Source organism: Pan troglodytes, chromosome 9 (genome assembly GCF_028858775.2).
Source record: "Pan troglodytes isolate AG18354 chromosome 9, NHGRI_mPanTro3-v2.0_pri, whole genome shotgun sequence".
NCBI lineage: Eukaryota > Metazoa > Chordata > Mammalia > Primates > Hominidae > Pan > Pan troglodytes.
Window position 1 is genome coordinate 14,345,523 of NC_072407.2, and position 25,543 is coordinate 14,371,065.

The window sequence follows — 25,543 nt, forward strand, 5'->3', positions numbered from 1 at the left end:
CCAATTACTGGTATTTGCAGGCATATGGGGAAAAAGAGAAAGGAATGCAAAGGGCTTTCCAAAAAGCCATTTTCCTTGGATCCTCACATTCCTTCCCCATTTTTAATGCCAAAATTCAAGATTTACCCCCTCTGTAGGCCTATAGAACCCTCAGCTTTCTTTACATGGCTGAGTTATAACAATCAAAACTAAGCACTTAGCAATGTATCTTTAATTTTCAGTGAAGCAAAACTGGACAGTTATTAGCTACGATGAGAAAATTTACAATTTTCAATACAAAATATCTAATAGATATTTCTGATCCATGCCAACAAGAGAATGAACAATTGTTCCTGTGGGTAAGGTGCTGAGATACGTTGAACAAACAGCAACAATACTAATTAAACAATGGGACAACTCATTTATGGAAGACATTGTTCTAATCATTTTATGTGTATTTTTTCCACTTTATCTTTACAACAACCTATGAGATTAATATAATCATTATCCTCATTTTATAGATAAGTATTCTGCTGGCTCAAAGTAGTTGAGCAACTTGTCAAAAGTCATACCACGCAGCTGAGATTTTAACCTAGGCACTCTGCTCCAGAGCCTGCACTCTTAAGTATCATGTTATACCAAATGTCCTCTCAACAGGACTGCTTTGAAGACGCCGCTTCTATGTGTTTATGTGTGTGCATATCCATAAACACAATATAAATAAGTACACACACACACCCCCAGTAAATCTGGAGAACCAAACTTCATAGACATATTACAAAGTACTTTAGTAATCACCTTTCTAGTCCCTCAGTTTACCACCATGGATCCACTACCAGATAGAATATCTTGGGTAGCATAAATTATGTTCAACCAATAAATTCCTTTAAAACGGGTAACAACAACAACAAAAGGAGTTGAATTGCACTATTATAAAATAACCTTCAGACCTTGTAGCTAAAAACAAAAGAAATCTAATTTGTGATTTTAAGATCAAATTCAAGCCATGACTGATCAACATTAAATGAACTTTTGGTTTTTTATTTATCTGTGTTTTTTGTTTTGTTTTTACTAAGACAATAACCTGGACATTTTCAGGAAAAAAAAATATATGTGTATCCCTGAAGTTACTAGGCTATGACTTTTACTAAAGAAGCAGTGGAATTTTTCTGCTTTTGAGTATATGAAAATCATCAATTTCATCTTTTTTTTTTTTTTTTTTTTGAGAGGGAGTCTTGCTGTCGCCCAGGCTAGAACGCAGTGGCATGATCTTGGCTCACTGCAAGCTCCGCCTCCCGGGTTCATGCCATTCTCCTGCCTCAGCCTCCTGAGTAGCTGGGACTACAGACGCCCGCCACCACGCCCGGCTAATTTTTGTATTTTTAGTAGAGACAGGGTTTCACCGTGTTACCAGGATGGTCTCAATCTCCTTACCTCGTAATCCGCCCGCCTTGGCCTCCCAAAGTGCTGGGATTATAGGCATGAGCCACCGCGCCTGGCCCTCAATTTCATCTTTAATATTAGAAATTTAAATGAGAAAAAGAAGAGCAAAATAGGCATTCTAGAATTAATATATTCAAAGATGACCGTACTTGAGGGACTAGGAGGGAAGATAATTATTTCTAGTACTGTAATATCTTACAATTAAATTATCAAATTATTTAACAGCAAATGTAACATAAATGTAAAAATCAATGTGACAAAAAAGAAAAGTAACATTATAAATATGCAATAATACAACAACCACTTACCAACTCAATTCCCTGTGGAAAAGGTGTATCATCCCAGTCCTTCTGTGGAAATCTCTGGATTATTTTCCCCAGACCTTCTCCTGATCCTGTTAATAAAATCAAAGTGAATCATTATAGGACACTAAAAACTACAAATACTCATTCTACTCTTACTTATTTCTAAATGAATATTTGGTAAATAAGTTAATAAACTGATTAAACATTTTCAAGTTTTAAAAAACATGTGAGTATGCATCATCTAAACCTTATGCAGTAGGACCTCCATATCCATGGGTTTTGCATCTGCAGGAGACACCCAACCATGAATTGAAAATATTTGGGATGAAAAAAACAATAAAATTAACAATGCAACTATTTAAATATGCAAATCTTAAAAATACAGTATAACAAATATTTCCATACCATTTTCATTGTATTAGGTATTATAAGTAATCAAGAAATTATTTAGAGTATATAGGAAAATATGCATAGGTTATATGCAAATACTACACCATTTTATATAAGGAACTTGAGCATCCATGGATTTTAGTATCCGTGAGGGTTCTGGAACAAATCCCCTGCAAATACCCAGGGATGACTATACTGAAATAACAGGCAATCTCTATTCTATAAACCCCTTTTTTTTTTTTTTTGAGGCAGAGTCTTGCTCTGTTGTCTAGGCTGGAGTGCAGTTGTATGATCTTGGCTCACTGAAACCTCCGCTTCCCGAGTTCAAGCGATTCTCCTGGCTCAGCCTCCCGAGTAGCTGGGATTACAGGCACCCACCACCACGCCCAGCTAATTTTTGTATTTTTAGTAGAGATGGGGTTTCACTATGTTGGCCAGACTGGTCTTGAACTCCTGACCTCAAGTGGTCCACCTGCCCTGGCCTCCCAAAGTGCTGGGATTACAGGTGTGAGCCACTGCACCTGGCCATTATTCTGTAAGACTGACTGATGCATATGAAAAGCTAAAAAACACTAGCCAGAGGCATTGAAATCTAGAGTCTCTACCACGTTATGGGAGTAATTGCCCTTTGTGCCCCAATAAGGAAATTAATCCCAAATTGAAATTTAAGAAGAACTTTTCTATGGAGATCAAATAATTTTAAGTAACAAATGAAATGGCACTGCTAGCACTAAGTTTCAGTTATGGGCTATAAATACTGTTACTGGTTAAAGTTTTTGAGGCTGGCCTGGGAACTTGACCATTGTTTAGGCAGGGTTTCCCAACATCAGCACTACTGACATTTGCAGATGGATACTTCTTTGGGGGAATGGGGATTGTCCTGTGCATTGTAGGATGTTTAGCAGTATTCCTAGTCTCAATTCCTAGATTCCAGTAGCACCCTCTACCACCAGCAAGATGTTACAATGAAAAATGTCCCCAGATGTTGCCAAACGTTCCCTGGGTTGAAGACCACAGATCTCTATCACTGTTGTTATAAAATTATCCTGTGACACCGAAGAAGGAATCAACTTCCCATTGAAGTTTGGGGATGTAATTTGTGAGTAAACTGGGGATGGAAGGTACATGTTAAATCTAAACTAATTCTTGCTATAGTTTTTTAAGATCTTCATGTTCCTTGCATATTCTACATGTTGTCCTAGTTCATATGAAATGAAGGCAACAATATTCTGATTATTTGTTTTGTATACCTAACTTGAGGAAGTCTTCACAACGAATTCACTTTGTTAATATACTGTAAAAATAATCCACTATGATTTCTCAACCTCATCTCTATGAATGCAACTTCTCCCTTGCCCCTCACCTAAACTGCAATCAATTTACGGCCAAATTTTTATGTTTAAAATATAAATGGAAAGTGACATTCACTTTACTGACCAACTCAGAACTGTATTCTGAAACGAGGTCAAACCAAAATCCATTTGAAAAAGACAAAATAAAAATATTCTCAATTAAAATGAATAATTGCTGCAGTACAGTAACTTATCTATCTCTTGTTATAGGGGAATGAAGGATTTTGTTAAGAGTAAACCAACTTTTTATCATAGGCACTCATTCTTCAAAATCCACCTCAAGCATCATCATTTACGACATCCCAAGCAGGGTTAATGAAACAAATTGCTAGGTGTTGGAGGTACACAAATGAAAAAGACATAGTCCCTATCCTAAAGGAACTCATAATCAATTCGGGGAAACAAACAAACAAACTGATAATTTCAGTTCTGTTATCGTAAGCTCAATGATAGAAAGACCATACAAAACTTTCTGGAAGAAATGACAGCAAGCTTACTTCCTTTCAGTAACCAACTTGTTTCCCCAAGCACCTGGCATACTGAATTCCTGGCATATAGTCTATACTGAGTAAAATGTTTACTTTAATAAATTCATTGGTACTGACTGAAATTGTTTTAAGTTTATTCCTCCCTTCTTTTTAAAGAGATAAATTAATGTACTTATTCTATCATGTTTAATCATGTTCCTACATTGTTTTTTCAGTTCTGAAAGCCATACTAATGTATTTTACGTTCAAGAAATATTTATCATATTAATTATTTTTTGGACAGGGTCTCACTCTGTTGCCCAGACTGGAGTACAGTGGCACAATCATCGCTCACTGCAGCCTTGACCTCCCAGACTCAAGCGATCCTCCTACCTCAGCCTCCAAGTAGCTGGGACTGCAGGTGCAGACCACCACAACCAGCTAATTTTCGTATTTTTTGTAGAGACCGGGTTTCGCCACATTGCCCAAGTTGGTCTTGAACTTCTGGACTCAAGCAATCCACCCGCCTCAGTCTCCCAAAGTGCTAGGATTATAGCGTAAGCCACCGTACCCAGCCCAATCATATTATCTTTTACTAATTATAAAAGTAATGTTAAGTGCAGAAAGGATTTTAAATACATAAAAATATAAAGAAGAAAGCACCCATAATCCCACACCTGGAGACAATTATTATTAACATTTTGGACTATCCATTTATTCCTAGGTTTCTTGCACAAATATATATATATATATATATATATATATATATTTTCCTACAAAATGAATACCACACTGAACCTAACTTTATACACTGGCTTATTACTTAATATTTTACAAAGGGCCTTAAATGTTGTTGAACATACATTTTCTAGTTTCTCACTATTATAAATAATACTACAATAAACGTCTTTATTTACAAATCTTTAACCTCATCTCACTTTTCCTGAAAAAATACTCTTTTCCAGATTCTACCTCTAGTAAACTGTGGCAGCACTGTAGCATCTGTCAGCAAATGTCTGAGGCATTCTGACAATATTTCTTCCTTTTACTGAAGCTAGAATTGGTGTGTATCCCTTATAAGAAAAGAACCTAAATGGGACCACACTACTGTAAGAGGCACTTTGATAGATAGATTGAGTTCTTTCCAACTGGTAGAGGATCTGGAAACAATTACAGTCATACTTGGGAGATACTGCAGGTTTGGTTCCAGTCCACAGCAATAAAGTGAATATTGCAATAATGTGAGTCACACAAATTTTTTGGTTTCTCAGTGCATGTAAAAGTTATGTTTACACTATACTGTAGTCTATTAAGTGTGCAACAGTGTTACGCCTAAAAGATGTACATGCTTTAATTTAAAAATGCTTTATTGCTAAAAAATGCTAACAATCATCTGAGGCTTTAGCAAGTTGTAATCTTTTTGCTGGTAGAATGTCTTGCTTCAATGCTGATGGCTGCTAACTGATCAGGGTGGTGGCTGCGGCAATTATTGAAAACAAGACAACAGTGAAGTTTGCCATATCGATTGACACTTTCTTTCACAAAAAATTTATCCATAGCATGCAATGCTGTTTGATGTTATTTTACCCACAGCATAACTTCTCTCAAAAATTGAAATCATTCCTCTCAAACCCTGCTGCTGCTTTATCAACTAAATTGATGTAATATCCTAAATCCTTTGTCATTTCAATGAAATTCACAGCATCTTCTCCAGAAGTAGATTCCATTTCAAGAAACCATTTTCTTTGCTTATCCATAAGAAGCAAAGCTTCATCTGTTAAAGGTTTTATCATGAGATTGTAGCAATTCAGTCACATCTTCAGGCTCCACTTCTAACACTAGTTATTTTGCTATTTCCACCACATCTACAGTTCCTTTCCCCACTAAAGTCTTGAACCCCTCAAGGTCATCCATAAGGGTTGGAATCAACTTCTTCTAAGCTCCTGGTTAATAGGTTCATATTTTTACCTCTTCCCATGAATTATGAAGTTATAATGGCATCTAGAATGGTGAATCATTTCCACAAGGCTTTCAATTTACTTTGCCCAGATTCAATCAGAGGAATCACTACCTATGGCAGCTATAGGCTTATGGAATATATTTCTTAAATAGTAAAACTTGAAAGTCAAAATGACTCTTGATCCATGGGCTGCAGAATAGATGTTGTGTTAGCAGGCATGAAAACAACATTAATCTCCTTATACATGTCCATCAGAGCTCTTATGTTACCAGGTGCACTGTCAATGAGCAGTAATATTTTGAGAGGAATATTTTTATGAGCAGTAGTTCTCAACAGTGGGCTTAAAATATTCAGTAAACCATGCTATAAATAGATGTGCTGTCATCCAGGCATTGTTGTTCCATTTACAGAGCACAGACAGAGTAGATTTAGCATAATTCTTAAAGGCACTGGAATTTTCAGAATGGTAAATGAGAAACAGCTTTAATTTGAAATCACCAGCAACATTAGCTGCTAAAAAGACAGTAAGCCTGTTCTTTGAAGCCAAGCATTTACTTCTGCTCTCCAGCTATGAAAATCCTAGATGGCATCTTCTTCCAATACAGCCTGTTTCGTCTACACTGTTACTGTAGTGTGGCTGCCCTCATCATCTTAGCTAGATCTTCTGCATAACTTGCAGCAGCTTCTACATAAGCACTTGCTGCTTCACCTTGCACTTTCATGTTATAGAGACAGCTTCTTTTCTTAAACCTCATGAACCAACCTCCAGCTTCAAACTTCTTTTGCAACTTTCTCAGCCTACACAGATTTGAAGAGAGTTAGGGCCTTGTGCTGAGGATTAGGCTTTGTCTTAAGAAAATGTCGTGGCTAATTTCATCTATCCAAACCACTCAGACTCCATATCAGTAATAATGCTGTCTCATTTTCTTATTATCTGCATTCACAACTTGGCTGTTTGGTACAAGAGGCCCAGCTTTTGACTTATCTTGCCCTTTGACATGTCTTCCTTACTAAACATAATCATTTCTAGATTTTGATTTGAAGTGAGAGACATGCAACTCTTCCTTTCACTTGACCACTTAAAGGCCATTGTAAAATCATCAACTAACCTAATTTCACTACTGGCGTGCCTCAAGGAATAGAGAGGCCTGAGGAGAGGGAGAGAGATGATGGAATGGCTGGTCAGTGGTGCAGTCAGAATACATAAATCATTTATGGATTAAATTTGCCACCTTTCATGGGTGTAGTCTGTGGCATGCCAAAACAAAACAGTAATATCAAAGATCACTGATCACATATCACCAAAATACATATAATGGAAAAGCTTGAAAACTTGTGAGATTACCAAAATGCGACACAAAGACACAAAATGAGCCCAAGCTGTTGGCAAAATGGAGCTGACAGACTTGTTCAACATTGGGTTGCCACAAATCTTCAATTTGTTAAAACAAACAAACAAACAAACCCACCCATAATATCTGTAAGGCACAATGAACAAATAATAAATAATAAGCAAAGAACAATAAACCAAAGTATGTCTGTCTATAAAAAGGAGATTTAGTCAGAAAATTTTAAGCAAAAAGTAAAGCCAGGTGCACTGGCTCACACCTGTAATCCCAGGGATTTAGGAGGCCCAGGAGTGAGGAGGCCAGAAGTTTGAGACCAGCCTGGGCAACATATTGAGACCCCATCTCTACAAAAATTAGCTGGGAATGGTGGTACAAACCTGTAGTCCCAGCTACTCAAGACTCAACTGGAACCCTTGTGCATTGTTGATGGCAATGTCAAATGGTGTACCTACTATGGAAAATACGGAATATGGAGGTATGGAGTATGAAGGCTTCTCAAAAAATTAAAACTAGAACTATCATATGTTCCAACAATCCCATTTCTGGGTATATTTCCAAAGGAATTAAAAGCAGGATGTTGGTCAGGCATAGGGGCATGCTATTGTAATCCCAGCAATTTGGGAGGCTAAGGCAGGAAGACTGCTTGAGCTGAAAAATTAACATTTATCTGCGTTTTGATTGTGACCTATCATGGGAGGTTTTATATACGTATGAAACAGGGTTAAGAATATGGACTCAGGATCCAGGTTACCTATACTCTAGTCCAGTTCCACCATTCCATCCTGGGAAAATTACATTACCTCTCTGTGCTTCATTTTCCCCCATACAAAAAATGAAGATACTATTACCTAACTCTTAGAGCTCTTGTGAGGAAGAATTTAAGTTAATGTGCATGTAAAATATATACCAGTATGAATAGGTGCATGTTTCTCAGAACAGCACTCCAATCTGAACATAATAGTTGAGATTAGTGAGCCGGTCTGAATAACATAGTGTAGAGAAGAAAATTATTATTGTTCTAGACAATTATGTTATTAACAATGAAGAATGGTGTTATTTAAGGTCTCTTGGTGGCCACAAGACTCTTGATTTACTGGAGTTACTTTTGAATGAAACATGTAAATCCCTTTATAAAACATGTTTAATGCTGTTCTGTACCTGTACAAAAGATTTTTTCAGACTCAAGTTTTATCCCTGTTAAATTTCTTTAGTCAGCTCAGTATGTGCATTTTTTGGATCCTATGTCAGTTACCCAGTGTATTTATATCCATTTTTTATTTAATTAACTTACCTTTTTTAGTTACAGATATATACTACAAAATGCAACCATTTTAAATTAACAGTCTGATACATATTGACAAACTCTCAATAAAAACAATTGCAGTAGAATAAAAACAAAAATGGAGAAAATGGAAATTAATTATGTTATATTAAAATATTGCTTAAGGAGTTCCTCCAGAAAATATTTCCCCAAAAAATTCATCAATATTGGCATAAGTCCAATTATAATTTCCCGATGATAATCAAAATTTCCTGAGGATAAAAGTCTTGGTCAAAACATGCTATATACACATTAGTGACACTGGCACCAGTGCTTCTATTCCATTCTCTCCCAAAACAATCTGCTTGGAACTTCAGCATTGTACCTAGCACCTGTTCTTCTCTCTTCTTCATTAAGAATATCATCTCAGAAGAAATGGCTAAAGCAAACGCACAACACTAGAAAATCAGACTTTTGGGTACATGTATTGATTTACTCATTTTAATAGAATAGAAGCTGATCTAAAGAAATCTGTCCAAAGACAGAACTAAGATGAAGGCCATATTCAACTTGCAAGTTCCAAGTTTCCCATTTGTGATTTGGAAAATCTGCTTTTGAGCAAATGATTTTTCTTTAAATGTTATTTTCATGTTCTCTAGAAGACCTGTGTTATAATGCCAAGACAGCCAGAAAATCAAAGTTCACCAGAATAAGTAGATCTAATTGTGCCAGTATAGACCAACTTTCAAAAGATAAGGAAAATAAAAGCTGCTCATTTACTGAAAAGAAAGCATGCAGGAAATCATTCTGCAAAAGGCTTTCATATTTGATCCATTTAGCATTTAATGAGAGAAGTCTGTTTGTTTCAACTGACATAAGCCTTTTCTGTGGTTATTTAAAAATTTAGGTAGGAATGTAATGTGATTTTCTGATTTTCCAGTACAATCTCCTATTATTCAAAAGGTTTATTTGGAACATACAAGCTATTTTTCCCAGACTTAAACTTAGGAAAGAGCCCATAGGCTTTTACAGAAGTGAAAAAGAATGCATTTTTACTGATTCACGCCTGTAATCCCAGCACTTTGGGAGGCCAAGGCGGGCGGATCACTTGAGGTCAGGAGTTTGAGACCAGCCTGGCCAACATGGTGAAACCCCATCTCTACTAAAAATACAATCACTGGGTGACAGAACGAGACTTCATCTCAAAAAAAAAAAAAAAAAAAAGCATTTTTAAGTTGAAGAGAATACAAAATGAACAAGTTATGTCATTAAAAATAAATAAACAGCAGCTACACAGCTTTAATCCTTATAAACTCACAGTTCACTGAGAATGTATAAATCCAGCAATTTAGAGAATGTCAAGATTAAGAAAAACTGAGAAATGAATACAAACTGAAATTAAAACTAAACATATGATCTAGCATTTTCATGAAATTCTTCAGACTGCATCAATTTACTGAATTAAAATGTCTTCTTTAACAGCAATGAAGAAAGAATGATTGGCAGTCTGGAATGCTGTGAAAACTATATGGTTGTACATCAACATTTAAGAAAAGAAAGTCTTATCAAGTCCCTTCTCCAAATATGCATTGAATGTGTTCCCACCCCCAGCATCATTCACAATCACTCTAGTAGTTCAAACTCTCATTATCTTCACCTGGGTAACAGCAGCAGCCTCATCATCTCCCTGCTTCCTGTTTCACTTCACTCCTAGTCATGTTCAAGTTTCCGGCAGTCTAGAAATAAACTCCGCAAAATCAAAGTTCTTCACACTAATTTCTCTGATCAAAATAATTCAGTAATTCTCCCACTAGCTATATAATAAAATAGTCCAAAACTGGCCGAGCGCGGGGGCTCAGGCCTGTAATCCCAGCACTTTGGGAGGCCGAGGCGGGTGGATCACGAGGTCAGGAGATCGAGACCATCCTAGCTAACACGGTGAAATCCTGTCTCTACTAAAAATAACCAAAAAAATTAGCTGGGCGTGGTGGTGGGTGCCTGCAGTCCCAGCTACTCGGGAGGCTGAGGCAGGAGAATAGCGTGAACCCGGGAGGCGGAGCTTGCAGTGAGCTGAGATTGCGCCACTGCACTCCAGCCTGGGTGACAGAGCGAGACTCCGTCTCAAAAAAAAAAAAAAAAGTCCAAAATCATTACCTTAGGGACTTCTACCTCATCCAAGGTGAAGTAACAAGGTCTGAATTTACCCTCCAACCTACAACAACTAAAAAAACAAAATCTACAAAACAATGGTTTTCAGACACCTGACATCAGGCAATAGAGGACAGTGAACCCAGAGAGAAAGAAAACAAATTATGTGAGCCCTATAATTGCCCCAACTTACTTCTTGGTAAGAGTTTCCATGCAGGATCTAGATGTTTAGCTGGGGTGGGGGGGTGAGAGGGGGGTGCAGTTTCTAGACTGCAGTTCAATCAAGGAAAATCCAGAAGTCCTGGTAAAACTGAAGCAATTGAGGTGGGAATCTAGGGAACCCAAAGAGGTTAGGGTTCACAGAGTATCAAAGAGAAGAGAGATTAACAGGGAGAAAGAAGTTCAGAGACCTGCAGAAGGCTGAATGAAGCACACGAAAGGAACAGAAAGGACAATCCCTAGAAATCACACGAGGCCAGGGACTGTTTTTGTTCCCAACAGCCAAGAGGAAAAAACGAAAAAACTTGCATAATTCACTAGGCATCAGGCAGAGAACCCAGAGGGTATTGCCTCAGTGTGAAAAATTAACCCTAGATAAAATGTTGCTGTAGACCTACCTAACAAAGCTGGGAAACGAGCCTCAAAAAGATCAAACTATTTCCAAGTGACTTAATTACATCTCAGAACGAAGTTCAAGAATATTTACAGGAACACAGAAATATCCAGCAATCAAGAGAGTAAAATTCACAACTCTAACATGCAAACAAAAATCACTAGGCATGAAAAGAAGCAGAAAAGTATGGGCCACAAGGAGGACAAAAATCAATCAACTGAAATAGACTCCAAAATGATGTAGGTATTAATTAGTAGATAAAGATATTCTAAATTATCATTATGTTGCATATTTTCAGGAATATAAATGTAAAAAATATATTGGATATAGCTAATGAATTAGACACTACAAGGAAAAAAAGGTTAATGGTGTTATAGTGATAGAAACTTCCAAAATGAAACAGAGAAACAGACTGGGAAAAAGACAAAAAAACAAAAACAGAGCTGTGCAACAACTTCTAGTGGCCTAATATGCATGTAACAGGAGTCAGGAGTCCCAGCATGGAACGGAGGGAATGGAGATATATCTGAAGTAATAATGGCCAAATTTAATGAAATTTGACTTTTCCAAATTTGATGAAAACTATAAACACACTGATCATAGAAGCTTATCAAATCCCAAACACAAAGAACACACAGAACTCACAAAGGCATATCATAATAAATTACTTAGATATGAAGATAAATATCTAAAAACAGCTGGAGAAAAAAGACACATTGTGCAGAGTAACAAATATAAGAATGACAGCAGACTTCTCATTATAAACAGTATAAGCTAGAAGACAGTGGAGCTACATCTTTAAAATACTGAAAGCAAACAAAAAAATCAACCAAACGTTTTATACCCGGAGAAAATATCTTTCAAAAAAAAAGCTGAGTATATCTATATAATCGAATATTATTTGAACTTAAAAAGGAATGAAAGCTGGGTGTGGTGGCTCACGCCTGTAATATTACCCAGCACTTTCGGAGGCCAAGGCAGGCAGATCACGAGGTCAAGAGATCGAGACCATCCTGGCCAACATGGTGAAACCTCGTCTCTACTAAAAACACAAAAACTAGCTGGGTGTGGTGGCAGGCTCCTGTAGTCCCAGCTACTCAGGAGGCTGAGGCAGGAGAATGGCGTGAACCCAGGAGGCGGAGGTTGCAGTGAGCCAAGATCACGCCACTACACTCCAGCCTGGGCAACAGAGCAAGACTCCATCTCAAAAAAAAAAAAGGAATGGAGTACTGATACATGCTACGTATCATGGATAATCCTTGAAAACCGTATGCTAATTGAAAGAAACCAAACACAAAAGGCTACATATTGTATGAGTCCATTTATATGAAATGCCCAGAAAAGTCAAATTCAAAGAGACAGAAAGTAAATTCATGGTTGACAAGGGCTTAAGGGGGTAAAGGGAGTGACTGCTAACGGATATAGGGTTTCTTTGGGGTGATGAAACATTTTAAGTAAATAGTGGTGATGTCGCATGTTCCCACTTGTATGTGGAAGCTGAACAATGAGAACACATGGACATAGGGAGGGGAACAATACACACCGCGGCCTGTTGGGGGGAGGTGGGAGGGGGGAGGGAGAGTATCAGGGTAAAATAGCTGATGCTTGTGGGGTTTAATATGTAGGTGACGGGATGATAGGTGCAGCAAACCACCACGGCACATGTTTACCTATGTAACAAACCTGCACGTCCTGCACACGTATCCCAGAACTTAAAATAAAATTGAGTTTAAAATAAATAAACAAATAAATAAATAGTGGTAATGGTCGCACAACTCTTTGAATATACTAAAACCACTGCATTTTACATTTTAAAAGGATGAACTTTACGGTATGTAAATTATATGTCAATAAAGGATTTTCTTTAATGAATCTCTGATCAGACACAATGGTATAGACTCATTTTTTCTTGCTCTTCCCCACTAAGTATAAGCCTATAAATAACACAGGAGGCAACCAAAGGAGAACTCTGAAAGGTGGTAAGAGGAAAGTAAACTGTTTTGTAACCCTCAGAATGGAGGAACAACACAATGGCAGGACATCTTACGTATCTCTACCAAACAGAAGAAGGCAACCCAGGCCTAGCATGTCCCAATCCCCAAGTTAACAACAGAAGGCAGCCAAGGTAGGCTCACCCATCTCCCAGATCAAACAGAAGTTCCACTAACAACACAGGGAAAGCCCAGAACCATGAGCAGGGGATAGACAACCACAGTGATAATAAGCAGCCAGGGAAAGCACTTTCCTTCACTCCTGGCCCTGACTCCCTTCCCCCAAAGGGAGATACCATGTGAGTAGGCATCACCAGCAAGAGAGACCCCATCACAATAAGCAGGATGGCCTGGGAAGCCTTTGTCATCACAGGCCTAAGGCTCTCCTACACAACCAAGAGATACTGAGGTGTCCAGCCAGCACCAGCAAGAGGTATCTCGCTGTATCAAGTAACCTCGGCAGACATTTTATTTCTATGGGCTTAAGAATTCCCTCCCCAATCCAGAAACACTGGGGTAGTCAGAGGACACCAGTAAGAGAGGCTCCACTGTAACAAGCAGTCTGGCCCAGGTAGCCTCTTTGTCCTCATGAGTCAGAATCTCTCATGTACTCCCCAGTGACATCAGGGCAGTGAAATAGCACCAATAATGAACATTGTGCCACACAAAGTAGCCTGGTCCAGCAAAACCTCTTTGTCCCTGTAGCCTGAGAGTCCCCTCCCCCACCAAGAGACATCAAACAGCTCAGCCTGGGGAATGATTTCTGCCACCTCAGGCAGCACCAGTGGGAGCTCTAGTGCTGCCTGAGGTGACAGAAGGGCTATATTTAATGGCCCCAGCATTAAATAAACAAAGAAAACCAAATAACCAAGAAAATCAAAATAACACTGAAAAGGCTCTGAAAATTAAACTGCCACTGGAACAACAGCCTACAAAATTAGACTATGGTCTACATGCTAACTCTAAACACAAAAACTAACATAACAGCCAAAATGTCCAGCATATAGTAAAAAAGCACCCATTACACCAAGAACCAGAAAACATCACAACTTGAATGACAAAAAGACAATTAACTGATGCCAACACAGACATGAATCAGATGGCAGAATTATCTGCAAAGATTTTAAAGCAGCTACCTTAAAAATACATCAAATCATAAACTCTCTTGAAACAAATGAAAAATAGAAATATCAGCACAGAAATATGTTATAAATCAAACAGAAATTATAAAACTAAAAAATAAAATATCCAAAATTAAAATCTCACTGGATGGTTTCAATAGTAGAGTGAAAATGGCATAGCATAGAATCAGTGAACTTGAGGTGAAATCAGTAGAATTTACCCAGTCTGAACAACAGAGAGAAAACAAATTAAAATATAAAGAAAAGAACATTGGGGACCCATGGGAGGTCCACAGACCATAACAAAAGATCCACTATTCATATCACTGGAGTCCCAGAAAAGAGAAGAGGAAGAAGAGAACTAAAAGAATATTCAAAGAAATAATGGCTAAAACACTCCCAAATTTGGTGAAGCACCAAACATATTCAAGAAGTTGAGTGACTCTCATACTGGATAAACTCAAAAGAAATCTACAGTAAGATACAACATAATTAAACACCTGAAAATTAAAAACAAAGAAGTCTTGAAAGAAGCCAGAGAGAAACATTTTACCTATAGGATAACACCAATTCAAATGACAGCAAATTTCTCATCAGAAACCATGAAGGACAGAAGAAAGCGGCACAACATTTTTCAAGTGCTGAAAGAAAGAACTATCAACTATGAATTCTATTTTCCGCGAAACTACCCTTAAGGAATGAAAGGAAAATCCAGACATTCTTGGACCAAAAAAAAAAAAAAACAAAAAACAAAACAAAAAAAACTACACTAACATTGAAGATTGGCTGAAGGAAGGTGTTTAAACAGAAAGGAAATTACAAAAGAAGCAATACTGGAGCATCAGTGGCAAAACAAAAATACAAATCCAAGTCATCCTCAATCTAGTACTTAAATACTTCTCCAGTCCAATAGCTGGTGTTCTGTTATCAGTTGGCTCTAAACCTCTTCCCAGGGCAATATTCTTCATGCTTATTCCAACAACCTTTAAGATTGCTTAAAACTTCTCTGTCCTTGAAGCTTACTGCTTGCCTGATTTGTAACCTTTAGTTGCCAGGGTAGGGTGAGGAGGGACCAGAAGGCACTGTCAGAATTGATTCTTTTTTCAACACAAAACTTAATCTGAGTATGACCCTAACAGATAAGTTTAGTCCTAGGGCCCTCTCTCCTAATATTTCCTTTTCTATGGGAAAAAAAACTAGATCATACAAGGGCAAGCCCAAAGGCACAGTAATTAATATTTTTTCTCACTGTAACAAATGGAAAACAAGCTCAACCCTCTCTCACAAGCACTTATTTAACTACTTAAAGAAAACTACTATGTCTTATCAAAGGTAAATATGATATCCATTTCCCTTAACTTCTGAGTACAAGGGCCTATTAAAACACCACTACATTAAAGCTATCAACAGTAATTATGAATACACAGAAATCATCTAAAATATAAATACCTTCCCATGGTTGATATACTCAAACTAACCTAAGAAAGTCCTCAAGAAAAACACTGCCATGTTTTGAAAAGAATACTACATTGGTAATCAGGAGATCTGAGGCTTATCTTAGCTCTGTCATTAACTGGTGACCTTAAGCAAATCCTCTAACTTCTCTAAGCCTTGGTCTCCCACCTGTAAAGTGATCTTAGGTCCCTCCTGGCTCTAAACTTCCAGGCACGGTAAACCAACAAAAAATGTGAAATACATACATCTACCACTAGATGGCATAACACTATGACTGCTGATCTGAAAAGCAGACCAAAATCTCCTCCAGATAGATTACGTTGTTAGGAAAACTATACCAGTTTAAATTATACCAATTTAAACTAAGCCTCAATAACTTCTCTGCTGGCAAAGAACTCCTGGCTACTTCATAAACACCTTTATTTTGTATGATGTAGAATGAGAAACCTCTTTCTGAACTAGTTACAGTTATCATGAACCAAACTGAAAATTTACAAAGACATGCTTATTACAGAATTCTGAGAAACTAAGTTTACAGCAAAGGAGGGGGTGAAGGAGGCGGTGAAGACGTGTGGCAGGAAAGAACACGGGTGGAGGGACAGAATGGAGAAAAAAAAAGAAGCTGTTTTTTGGCAATTTCTGCAGTATTATCTATGCCTATCAAGGTATTACGAAAATTATTACCACTGTACCACAGAATATTTAGCCTCCCTTGATAATTCAGCAGAGAAAACACTGCCACATTAAAATTTCAGACAAATTTCTTGGAACCAGCTTTAAAAACATTAATATATTGGTAGTATCTATAAAACATTGATCCTTTCAGAAAAAAAATACAACTGAAAATTTAAAACACAATTCTCTATGACTTAACTGTACCACTTTCACTATGTTTAAGTTATATTTACATTTTCTTCCAATTGCAGATAAGACTAGTACATAGCAAGTGCTTAGTTTCAGCATAGATTTTTAAAATACAACATTTTTAAACTAGGGAGGAAAGTTATTGATTAAAAAACAGCAAAGGCTATTATGTTAATCTTCCTTAAACGAGAAATTCTTATCTGTTACATAATGCAACTGGACATGATACACATAAATTTCTCATTAAAACTCATTCAATGTGTCCCTATCAATGTATTCCCTAACCCTAAGTCAATAAAGGAGAAGTTACAAAAATCCTTAGTTCTCCAGCAACCTGTGCCTTCAAAATCAATTAGGCCTTTCTCATTACACAAATACAGGTGACAAATTTCTTCTTCCCAAATACAGTTTAAACATGTCCCCTGCCTACAATACTCTCCTCTCCACAAATTTCTGTTTTTTTTTTCCCATCTCTAACTTCCTATCTGCAACTCAAAGTTCACCCTGGAGCATCGCATCTACAGCACAGATAATCCAAGCCATGTGTTTTCTGCTCAACTCTTCTCTCAAACGCAAACTTCCTATCCTGCAAAAAGAATTACAGATTGTTTATCTGTCCAAACAAGTTATGAGGCTGGTTATAATATACTTTACTACCAGCTGTTTTCCTTAACGTTTCACTCTCCTGAAGACAATCATTTCCTTCTTGTAACAGATAGAGTATTTCTCAAGCTCCAAATGCTGTTTGTACCCCCTATTAAGCATTTCCATAAACACAGCAAATTAATCATGACCAAATTGGGATTTTCTATTATTTCTATAAAATCTGTATCTTCTCTCCCTCCATTCTCTATCTCAGAGAATGGCACATTATCCATCTAAGCATTCAGTGTCTCCACTAGGATTATGTTCCACTGCATATGACAGAAAACCTAAAACATTAATAGCTTAAACAAGATAAAAGTATATTTCCTTTCATATAAAAGATGTCTCGAAGACAACACTCAGGATCAATGTCAGATCTATGGGCTCAAAGATCCAGCTTCTTCAGGTTCATCACTCCACTATCTACAGGTTTAGACCCTTGTTCTCATGGTTTAATATGTCTGCTAGAGCTCCAAACATCACATCCATGTTTCAAGTAGAAATCAAGAAGGAAGGAAGGAAGCTGGGCACAGTGGCTCATGCCTGTAATCCCAAGCACTTTGGGAGGCTGAGGCAGGAGGATCACTTGAGCCCAGGAGTTCCAGTTCAGCCCGGGCAACATGGCAAAACTCCATCTCTACAAAAAGAACACAAAAATTAGCTGAGTGTGGTGTTGCACACCTGTGGTCCCAGCTACACAGGAGGCTGAGGTGGCAGAATTGCTTGAGCCTACAAGGTCAAGGCTGCAGTGAGCCAAGATTGCTCCACTGCACTCCAGCCTGGGCAACAGAGCAAGACCCCATGCTCCCTTGCACAAAGAAAAAAAGAAAAGAAAGAAGAAGAGAAGAGGAAGAAAGGAGGAGGAGGGAGAGAAGGAGGAGGAAGAGAAGGAGGAAGGTATAGAATATTTTCAGGAGAATTTCTGGAAGAACAATTTCACTTACATATCACTTGCCAAAGCCTTGTCACATGATTACACCCAATAGCAAGGGAGTCTCTTAGTCTCTTAGACAATTGCCCTGCTAAAACACAAGAGTTTTATTTCTAAAGGAGAAAAAAATAGTATTAGGAGTCAACTGGCCGTTTCTACCAGAGTCGGCTCTTAGTCTGACAGATGCCAACACATCATGTAGAACCATCTGTTAACCAAGAACACAGCAGACTCCCCAGGAATAAAACCATGGGTGTGGGGTTGTGAAAGGAATCACAGTATGGAAAGAGCCTCTTGTGGCCAGGCGCGGTGGCTCACACCTGTAATCCCAGCACTTTGGGAGGCCGAGGGAGGTGGATCACCTGAGATCAGGAGTTCGAGACCAGCCTGGCCAACGTGGTGAAACCCCGTCTCTGCTGAAAGTACAAAAATTAGCTGGATGTGGTGGCAAGTGCCTGTAATCCCAGCTACTTGGGAGGCTAAGGCAGGAGAATCGTTTGAACCCAGGAGGCGGAGGTTGCAGTGAGCTGAAATTGCGCCACTGCACTCCAGCCTGGGCGACAAGAGCAAGACTCTTGACTCAAAAAAAAAAAAAAAAAAAAAAAGAGCCTCTTGCTTGCTCAATGTACATGTGTTTTCAGTACTTCCATTTTGCCCAATCCCAGGTATACTGCTTTTATTTGACAATGTAACACTGCTATGCATGCTCATGTCACTGGTATCCAGTATTCAGAAATTTGTTCTCTATCACATCAACAAAGCCAGTAGCCTTCTCAGAGAAGATACAGTTAGCTCTAAAATGAAGGAGGCGTCACTGTGATTCTCCTGTCAGAGCCTGCCACAAATTCCACATAGCAACCAAATGGCAGTTTTTATAGATTGTTGAGTCAAGAGGTTGGAACAGTACACTTAAAATTTAGTATATCCTGACTTCAAACCCAGAGAGACCCACCAGTTACTGTACTTCTTTTTGGTAGCAGTGAATACAAGATGCAGTAGCTTATCTTCTACTTCAGAAAGGACATCCCAATATATCCCAAAATACTGTTACCTCAGAAACTTCACTAAGGTGTCAGGTCCTCCAATTTTTTATGGACTTCATGTCCCATCATCAGCTGTGTCTTTAGTGTCTCTACAAAGGATCTAAGGTGTCTGCTAGTTCTCTATCACAATGTCCTATCAATTAGCATGATGTCATCACTGTAGGGGACCAGGATAACGTACTGTGGGATAGTGAGATGAACAAAATCCCTACAGACTAAATGATGGCACAGAGCCAAAATACTGACCTAACCATGGAGGCAATATGATGACAGTGTACTATACTGCTGGGTATTTCTGATGTTCTCGGTTAATTAGATTCAGTAAGGCATTTGATAGATCAAATAGTTAACTACCAAGTGCCTGTTTCTAGCAAAGTTCTGTTTCTAGCAAGTGCCTGTTTCTACCAAGTTCTGTTTCTAGCAAAGAGACCACATGTGGAACCAAAGATACAACTGGAGTGGTAGAAGCAGCTTATGATAATACACCATCATTCTCCAAAATGTATCTATCTTCTGCATAGGTAAAACCAGAGTTAGCAGGCTGAACCTTTCAAGTCTTTAATATGGCACTAATCTCTGAGATTCAGGATGTGAGACTACTTTGGTAAAAAGAACTTTGGGAGGTTACACTTGGCTCTTCCTACCATAAAGTCCATTAACCCATGGATATGGGAACTAATTTGGGGATTCTTCCACTTGTTGAACATATTTATTCCAAACATGCAGTAAGAAACAAGATACAACCACGGTACGAATTCATGGACTGTGAAATAATTTCAAGTCAAAGCTCCATTCCATGCCTGATTTCCACAAGCTCCCATCTGCCTCATGGAACACAATGGTGTCCTGAGTCGCTGGGAATTATCATTAGCTCAGCTTCCAATAACTCCTGAAAGGTTTCAGTATTTGTCTTCTGATGAACAGTTAGGCTTGTAAATAATAAAAGACCCCTTTCTTTAGGGAAGGCTATGAAGAAAATTAATTGTGCCTACTTGTGATATTATCACAAGGTCCTTCCTTAAAGGAAGATATGCTGCCTCTTTTTTCTTCAAGGAGTTCTAGATTTGTAAAGTGATAAATCTATAGGTATTAGGCATTATGGAGACCTAAAATCAATCCTACATTCATTGGACCTAAAGTGTTCTCTTTTCATTTGTTTGTTTAGTTCCAGTATCAAGATCAATACCTTAGTGAGCTACCCTTCCATGACAGTTCTAGGAACCCCTTAATCAATTTGCATACTATATTAAGCATGCCTATCTTGAGTCTGATGGTTAAGTTCTGTTACTCGCGGCAGGGCGCGCTGGCTCACGCCTGTAACCCCAGCACTTTGGGATGCCGAGGCAGGCAGATCACGAGGTCAAGAGATCGAGACCATCCTGGCTAACATGGGGAACCCCGTCTCTACTAAAAATACAAAAATTAGCTGGGCATGGTGGTGCACGCCTGTAGTCCCAGCTATTCAGGAGGCTGAAGCAGGAGAATCGCTTGAACCCGGGAGGCGGAGGTTGCAGTGAGCTAAGATCTCACCACTGCACTTCAGTTTGGCGACAGAGCAAGACTCTGTCTCAAAAAAAAAAAAAAAAGTTCTGTTACTTGCCTCTGCCATTCCAGGATTCCACTAAATTCAGAAAGCTCATTTTGTGGCAGCATCTCTTACATTCATACCAAGGCCAGAGAAGACAGCCACTACAGTACTTTTTAAGGATGCCAGCATTTCTCTCACTGTTGTATTTTCTTAAAGGTAGTAGAGAACACCTATCTTGGGGGATGTTTTTAGAGAGTAAGGAAGCCAGCTGCACAAAATAAATCCACCCCAACATTCCTAACTCCCCAAGTTTGGCATCTCAACTTTACTCAGTGGAGGTCACTACTGAATCTACATTTCAGTCAAACAAGCAGACAATTAGAACCACTCCTAGCTGCTTCAGCAAGAACCAAATCTAAAATCTCTCATAGATGAATCTACATTAATAGATTCAGCCCAAACTAAAATTAGATTCCTCCTTTCCTGGTCCAGCACCTCTCTGAATTTGATTTCATATCAATTGCATAGGTTTTTGCTAACATAAACTAGTAAAATTCTTGCAATTCTTTTGATGCACAAAACTTGTCTTTCATCATGAAGTTAGCCCCTTGAACTTCCTGGGATCTGACTCTCGCTATTGGTCTAGAGGCCAAAAGGTGGTGGGAATGGGAATAAAAACAGCTATCACTCAACAAGCTGAAGTCATTACAGCATCTTTAAGCATCACTCAAAGGAAGAAGGGTTACTTCTGCTGGCAAGGGAGGCTCAGTACAAACCACAGGTTAAGAATACCTGGAGTCATTCAAATGGTTCCATGTCATGATTCCAATTCCTGGAATCTTACTCTTTCCCAATCAATAACCCAACTTACACCTATGAAATCTGATGAAGCTCTGAGTTCACTCTGCACTGAACACAGTTTAATAACTTGTTGGATCAGACTCTGAACCCGATTTAGACTCTGACAGTCCTAGAGTTATAAGACAAAAGACTCTTTTAAGCCAATCACCAAATTCCTAAGTGTTCTAACCATAACTTCAGCCAAGATTTAAAAATTTAGCCCTGCAGTTTAAATTTTCTTTAAACCAGAATTTCTCAAACTAAACACTATTGACATTTTGGGCCAGGTAACTCTTTGTTGTGGTGGTGGGGAGGGGACAATCCTGTGCAGCAGCATTCTTGGTCTCTACTCACTAGATACCAGTAGCACCCTGCTCCCCCAGTTCTGATAACTAAAAATGTCACCAGACATTTCTAAATACGCCTTGGAGAGCAAAATCGCCCCAGGTTGAGAACCACTGCTTTAAACTCTACAGTGGAGTTAAAAACAGCCAATTGGCCAGGCGCGGTGGCTCACGCCTATAATCCCAACACTTTTGGAGTCCGAGGCGGGCGGATCACAAGGTCAGGAGATCCAGACCATCCTGGCTAACATGGTGAAACCCCGTCTCTACTAAAAATACAAAAAATTAGCCAAGTGTGGTGGCACGCGCCTGTAGTCCCAGCTACTCAGGAGGCTAAGGCAGGATAATCGCTTGAACCTAGGAGGCGGAGGTTGCAGTGAGCCAAGATGGCACCACTGCACTCCAGCCTGGGTGACAGAGCAAGACTCTGTCTAAAAAATACAAAAAACAAACAAACAAAAACAGCCAGTCCTCTCATATCTTTACTTTCCTAAATGGATCATCAATCAGTTTAGCAAAGCTTTGCCTTCAACAGGTACTTCATCCCAGGTAACCACAGATGAAAAACACTAGATGCCACAAACTGGTTACCAGTGACCCTTCTAGATTCCCTGAGGATCTGTTGCCCAAAACAGTTTTACATCTATTTAATGGTCCAGGATCAGAATCCACTCCAGGTAGTTTAAGCAAAAAGGGGGCTTAAGATAAGAATCAGATGCTCACAAAATCTTTGGAAAAAGTAGAGAGGCAGGGTCCAGAGTGACTGAGCTCCTAGAAACAACTCCTAGCCCACAGAACCACTCTGCCTCAGCCACAATCACAAAAGCTGGTACCATCAGTGTAGGAAGCTGGCAAGCAAGGAAGCTCCTGTAGAAGCTGCAGAATTAGAAAGCCACTGCTAAATGACAAGGCTGCCCCACAAACTACTAGCTCAGAGCCATTCTACTTTTCTCATAATCTAAACCCATATCCTTCCTCTCTCCCCAGGTGGTTCACTTCCAAATCAAAGTGCATCTGAAAGGTGGAACCTAAATCATGTCCAGAAAACAAAGCAGCCTATAGGGAAAAAAAAATTTTACTAGCCAAGAAGACTATTAGGCACTCTCATTCTGAAAGCTATGTTTTTCACTGTCATCTTAAAAATTGGTATTCTCCAAGAGATGTAATCTATCAATTATTGCATTGTTGCATTTTTAACCTATCAATAATGCAGTTCCCTGAGCATGAATTACTGGAATATAGATTCCAAACCAAGGTTAATGTCATCTTGTAGGAACCTCTTTGTGTAACCATCTGGACTTCCATAAAGGAAAATCCTCTGCATCAATAACAACCAAGGTGGGAGGATCGCTTGAGCCCAGGAGGTCAAGGCTGCTGTGAGCCGTGACCGTACCACTGCACTCCAGCCTGGGTGATGGAGCAAGACCTTGACTCAAAAAAACAAACAAAAAACCATGTACCTCTTATGATTCTGAACTGCAACATTCTCCCACACTTACTACAATGAATCCATATCATTTCTTGCATAGACTACTGCAATACCTTCATAACTGCTCTCCCTGACTTTACTTGTTGTGCACTTCAAATCATTTTCCCCAAAGTACCAGAATTTATATAGCATGTTACTCCACTTAACTGACTTCTCATCACATTCAGGATAATGACTGAATTTCCATCTGACTTACCAAATGCTCATCTATGTCTTTAAGAGTGCTCTAGTTTCAACAACCTGTTTACAGCTCCCCAAGTAAGTCAGGTCCATTCAAACTCATTTATCTGCTTTTAAGTATACTGTCCCTTCTGTGGACATTCTCCTCTTTAATCTTACCTCCATTTCTCCCATTACCAGGTTAACATTTACACATTTTAAAGTGTCATCTCTTTTTAGGAATGTTTCCTGTCACCTTGTTCCCCTAGGCTAAGAGTGGTCCTTCCCGATGCTTCCATAATATCTTACTCAAAATCCTTAAGGGAGGAAATGCAAACAGTTATGTAATCTTCTCCAGTAGGACTTAAGTCTAAGACATAAAAGAAAAAAATAAAAATGATTATAAGAGAAGGCTGAGAGATTATTTCATTCTGTTGTTGAAAGATCTAAATCATTTAGAAACTTTCTTTTTCCTTACACTGAGTCAAAATCTTTTTGAAGTACTCTCACCAACTGATGTTACCTAGAATAAGAAAAAATGCGTCTATTCCTTCTTTAAGATGATAGCGATAGCTTCTCAGCTGTTTGAAAGCCATAATCATGATTCTCCATTCCTCTCTAATGTAACTAGTTTTCCCATCTTAGACTGCTCTAATCCTTAATAGTGTTCAACTAAAGTGAAACAATTTAAGGAACGTAGAAGAATTAGTTCAGAGTAAGAACTTCTAAAAGGATTAAAAAGTAGAAAGAGGGCTGGGTGTGGTGGCTCACGCCTGTAATCCCAGCACTTTGGGAGGCCAAGGCAGGTGGATCACTTGAGGTCAAGAGTTCGAGACCAGCCTGGCCAACATGATGAAACCCTGTCTCTAATAAAAATACAAAAACTAGCCGGGTGTGGTGGCGGGCCCCTGTAATCCCAGCTACTCGTGAGGCTGAGGCAGGAGAATCGCTTGACCCGGGGAGGCAGAGGTTGCAGTGAGCCAAGATTGCACCACTGTACTCCAGCCTAGGTGGCAAAAGGAGAATCTGTCTCAAAATAATAATTTTAAAAAAAAAGTAGAAAGGGATAAAAAGTGGAACTCATCTTAAGAAAATGCAAATATTTAAATGATATAAATAAATGCCTAAATGAATCTTTTAAAAAATCATAAATAATACAGGAGCTAAAAATAGAAAGTATATCACTTTCCTTGCCTTTCATAGTAGGTAATCAATGGACACTATACATTTGATAATTCAAGAAATAGAGGTTTAATGTAATAAAGTATCCTCTAGACTGACAATATTAAATATTAACATAGCAAACAGATATCAGGAGGTAGAAGGAGAAGATAATTATTAAAAATACAAAATTCCCCATCCTTCATATTGGAGAACTAATAGATGCTGTCTAAAGTTGTCCAATATATTCATTGCTCATAAAGCATCCACCAACAGAACAAAAACTGACAGAAAAGAGGTCTTATTTTGAGGAAGTAGGACTGAGTGTGCAAGATTATTTCTTTTTTCTTGGAAAGGAGACTTTTTACTTTATATTCTTCTGTTTAATGACTATTTTGTTTACAAAAAACAAAAACAAAACACACACAAGTAGCTTAATAAAACAGTTACTAATGCTATATAACATGGTAGAAAATAAGTGGCAAATCTGTGATTACATACTTAAGACAATAAAAGGCAAATAACCCCTGACAACTTTAAGTAGTTTCTTCTATTTATTAGTTCTAAAGTATCATTGCTATAAAATCACAAAATGTTCACTGCTACAAGTCAGAGATGATGAGATGCCTCTATCAGAGGCCAAACTGTGCTGCTACTTCCTGATAATTTTTATGAGAGAAAAAACTCTAAGCCTTAGAGAGGTAT

General features: G+C 38.5%; 1 protein-coding gene across 7 annotated transcripts in view; it reads right to left on the minus strand.

Moving 5' to 3' along the window:
* Window positions 1–25,543, minus strand: part of SBF2 (SET binding factor 2) — a 516,757-nt gene that overhangs the window by 416,276 nt on the left and 74,938 nt on the right. For all 7 annotated transcript variants that reach the window (XR_010147145.1, XR_010147144.1, XR_010147143.1 and 4 more), the window contains exon 2: window positions 1,731–1,816. Coding sequence is in view for 4 of the 7 variants with exons in the window: in XM_016920369.4 (XP_016775858.4) it covers window positions 1,731–1,816 (86 nt within the window). In the remaining 3 variants the exon portion in view is untranslated. The remainder of the gene's footprint in view (window positions 1–1,730; window positions 1,817–25,543) is intronic.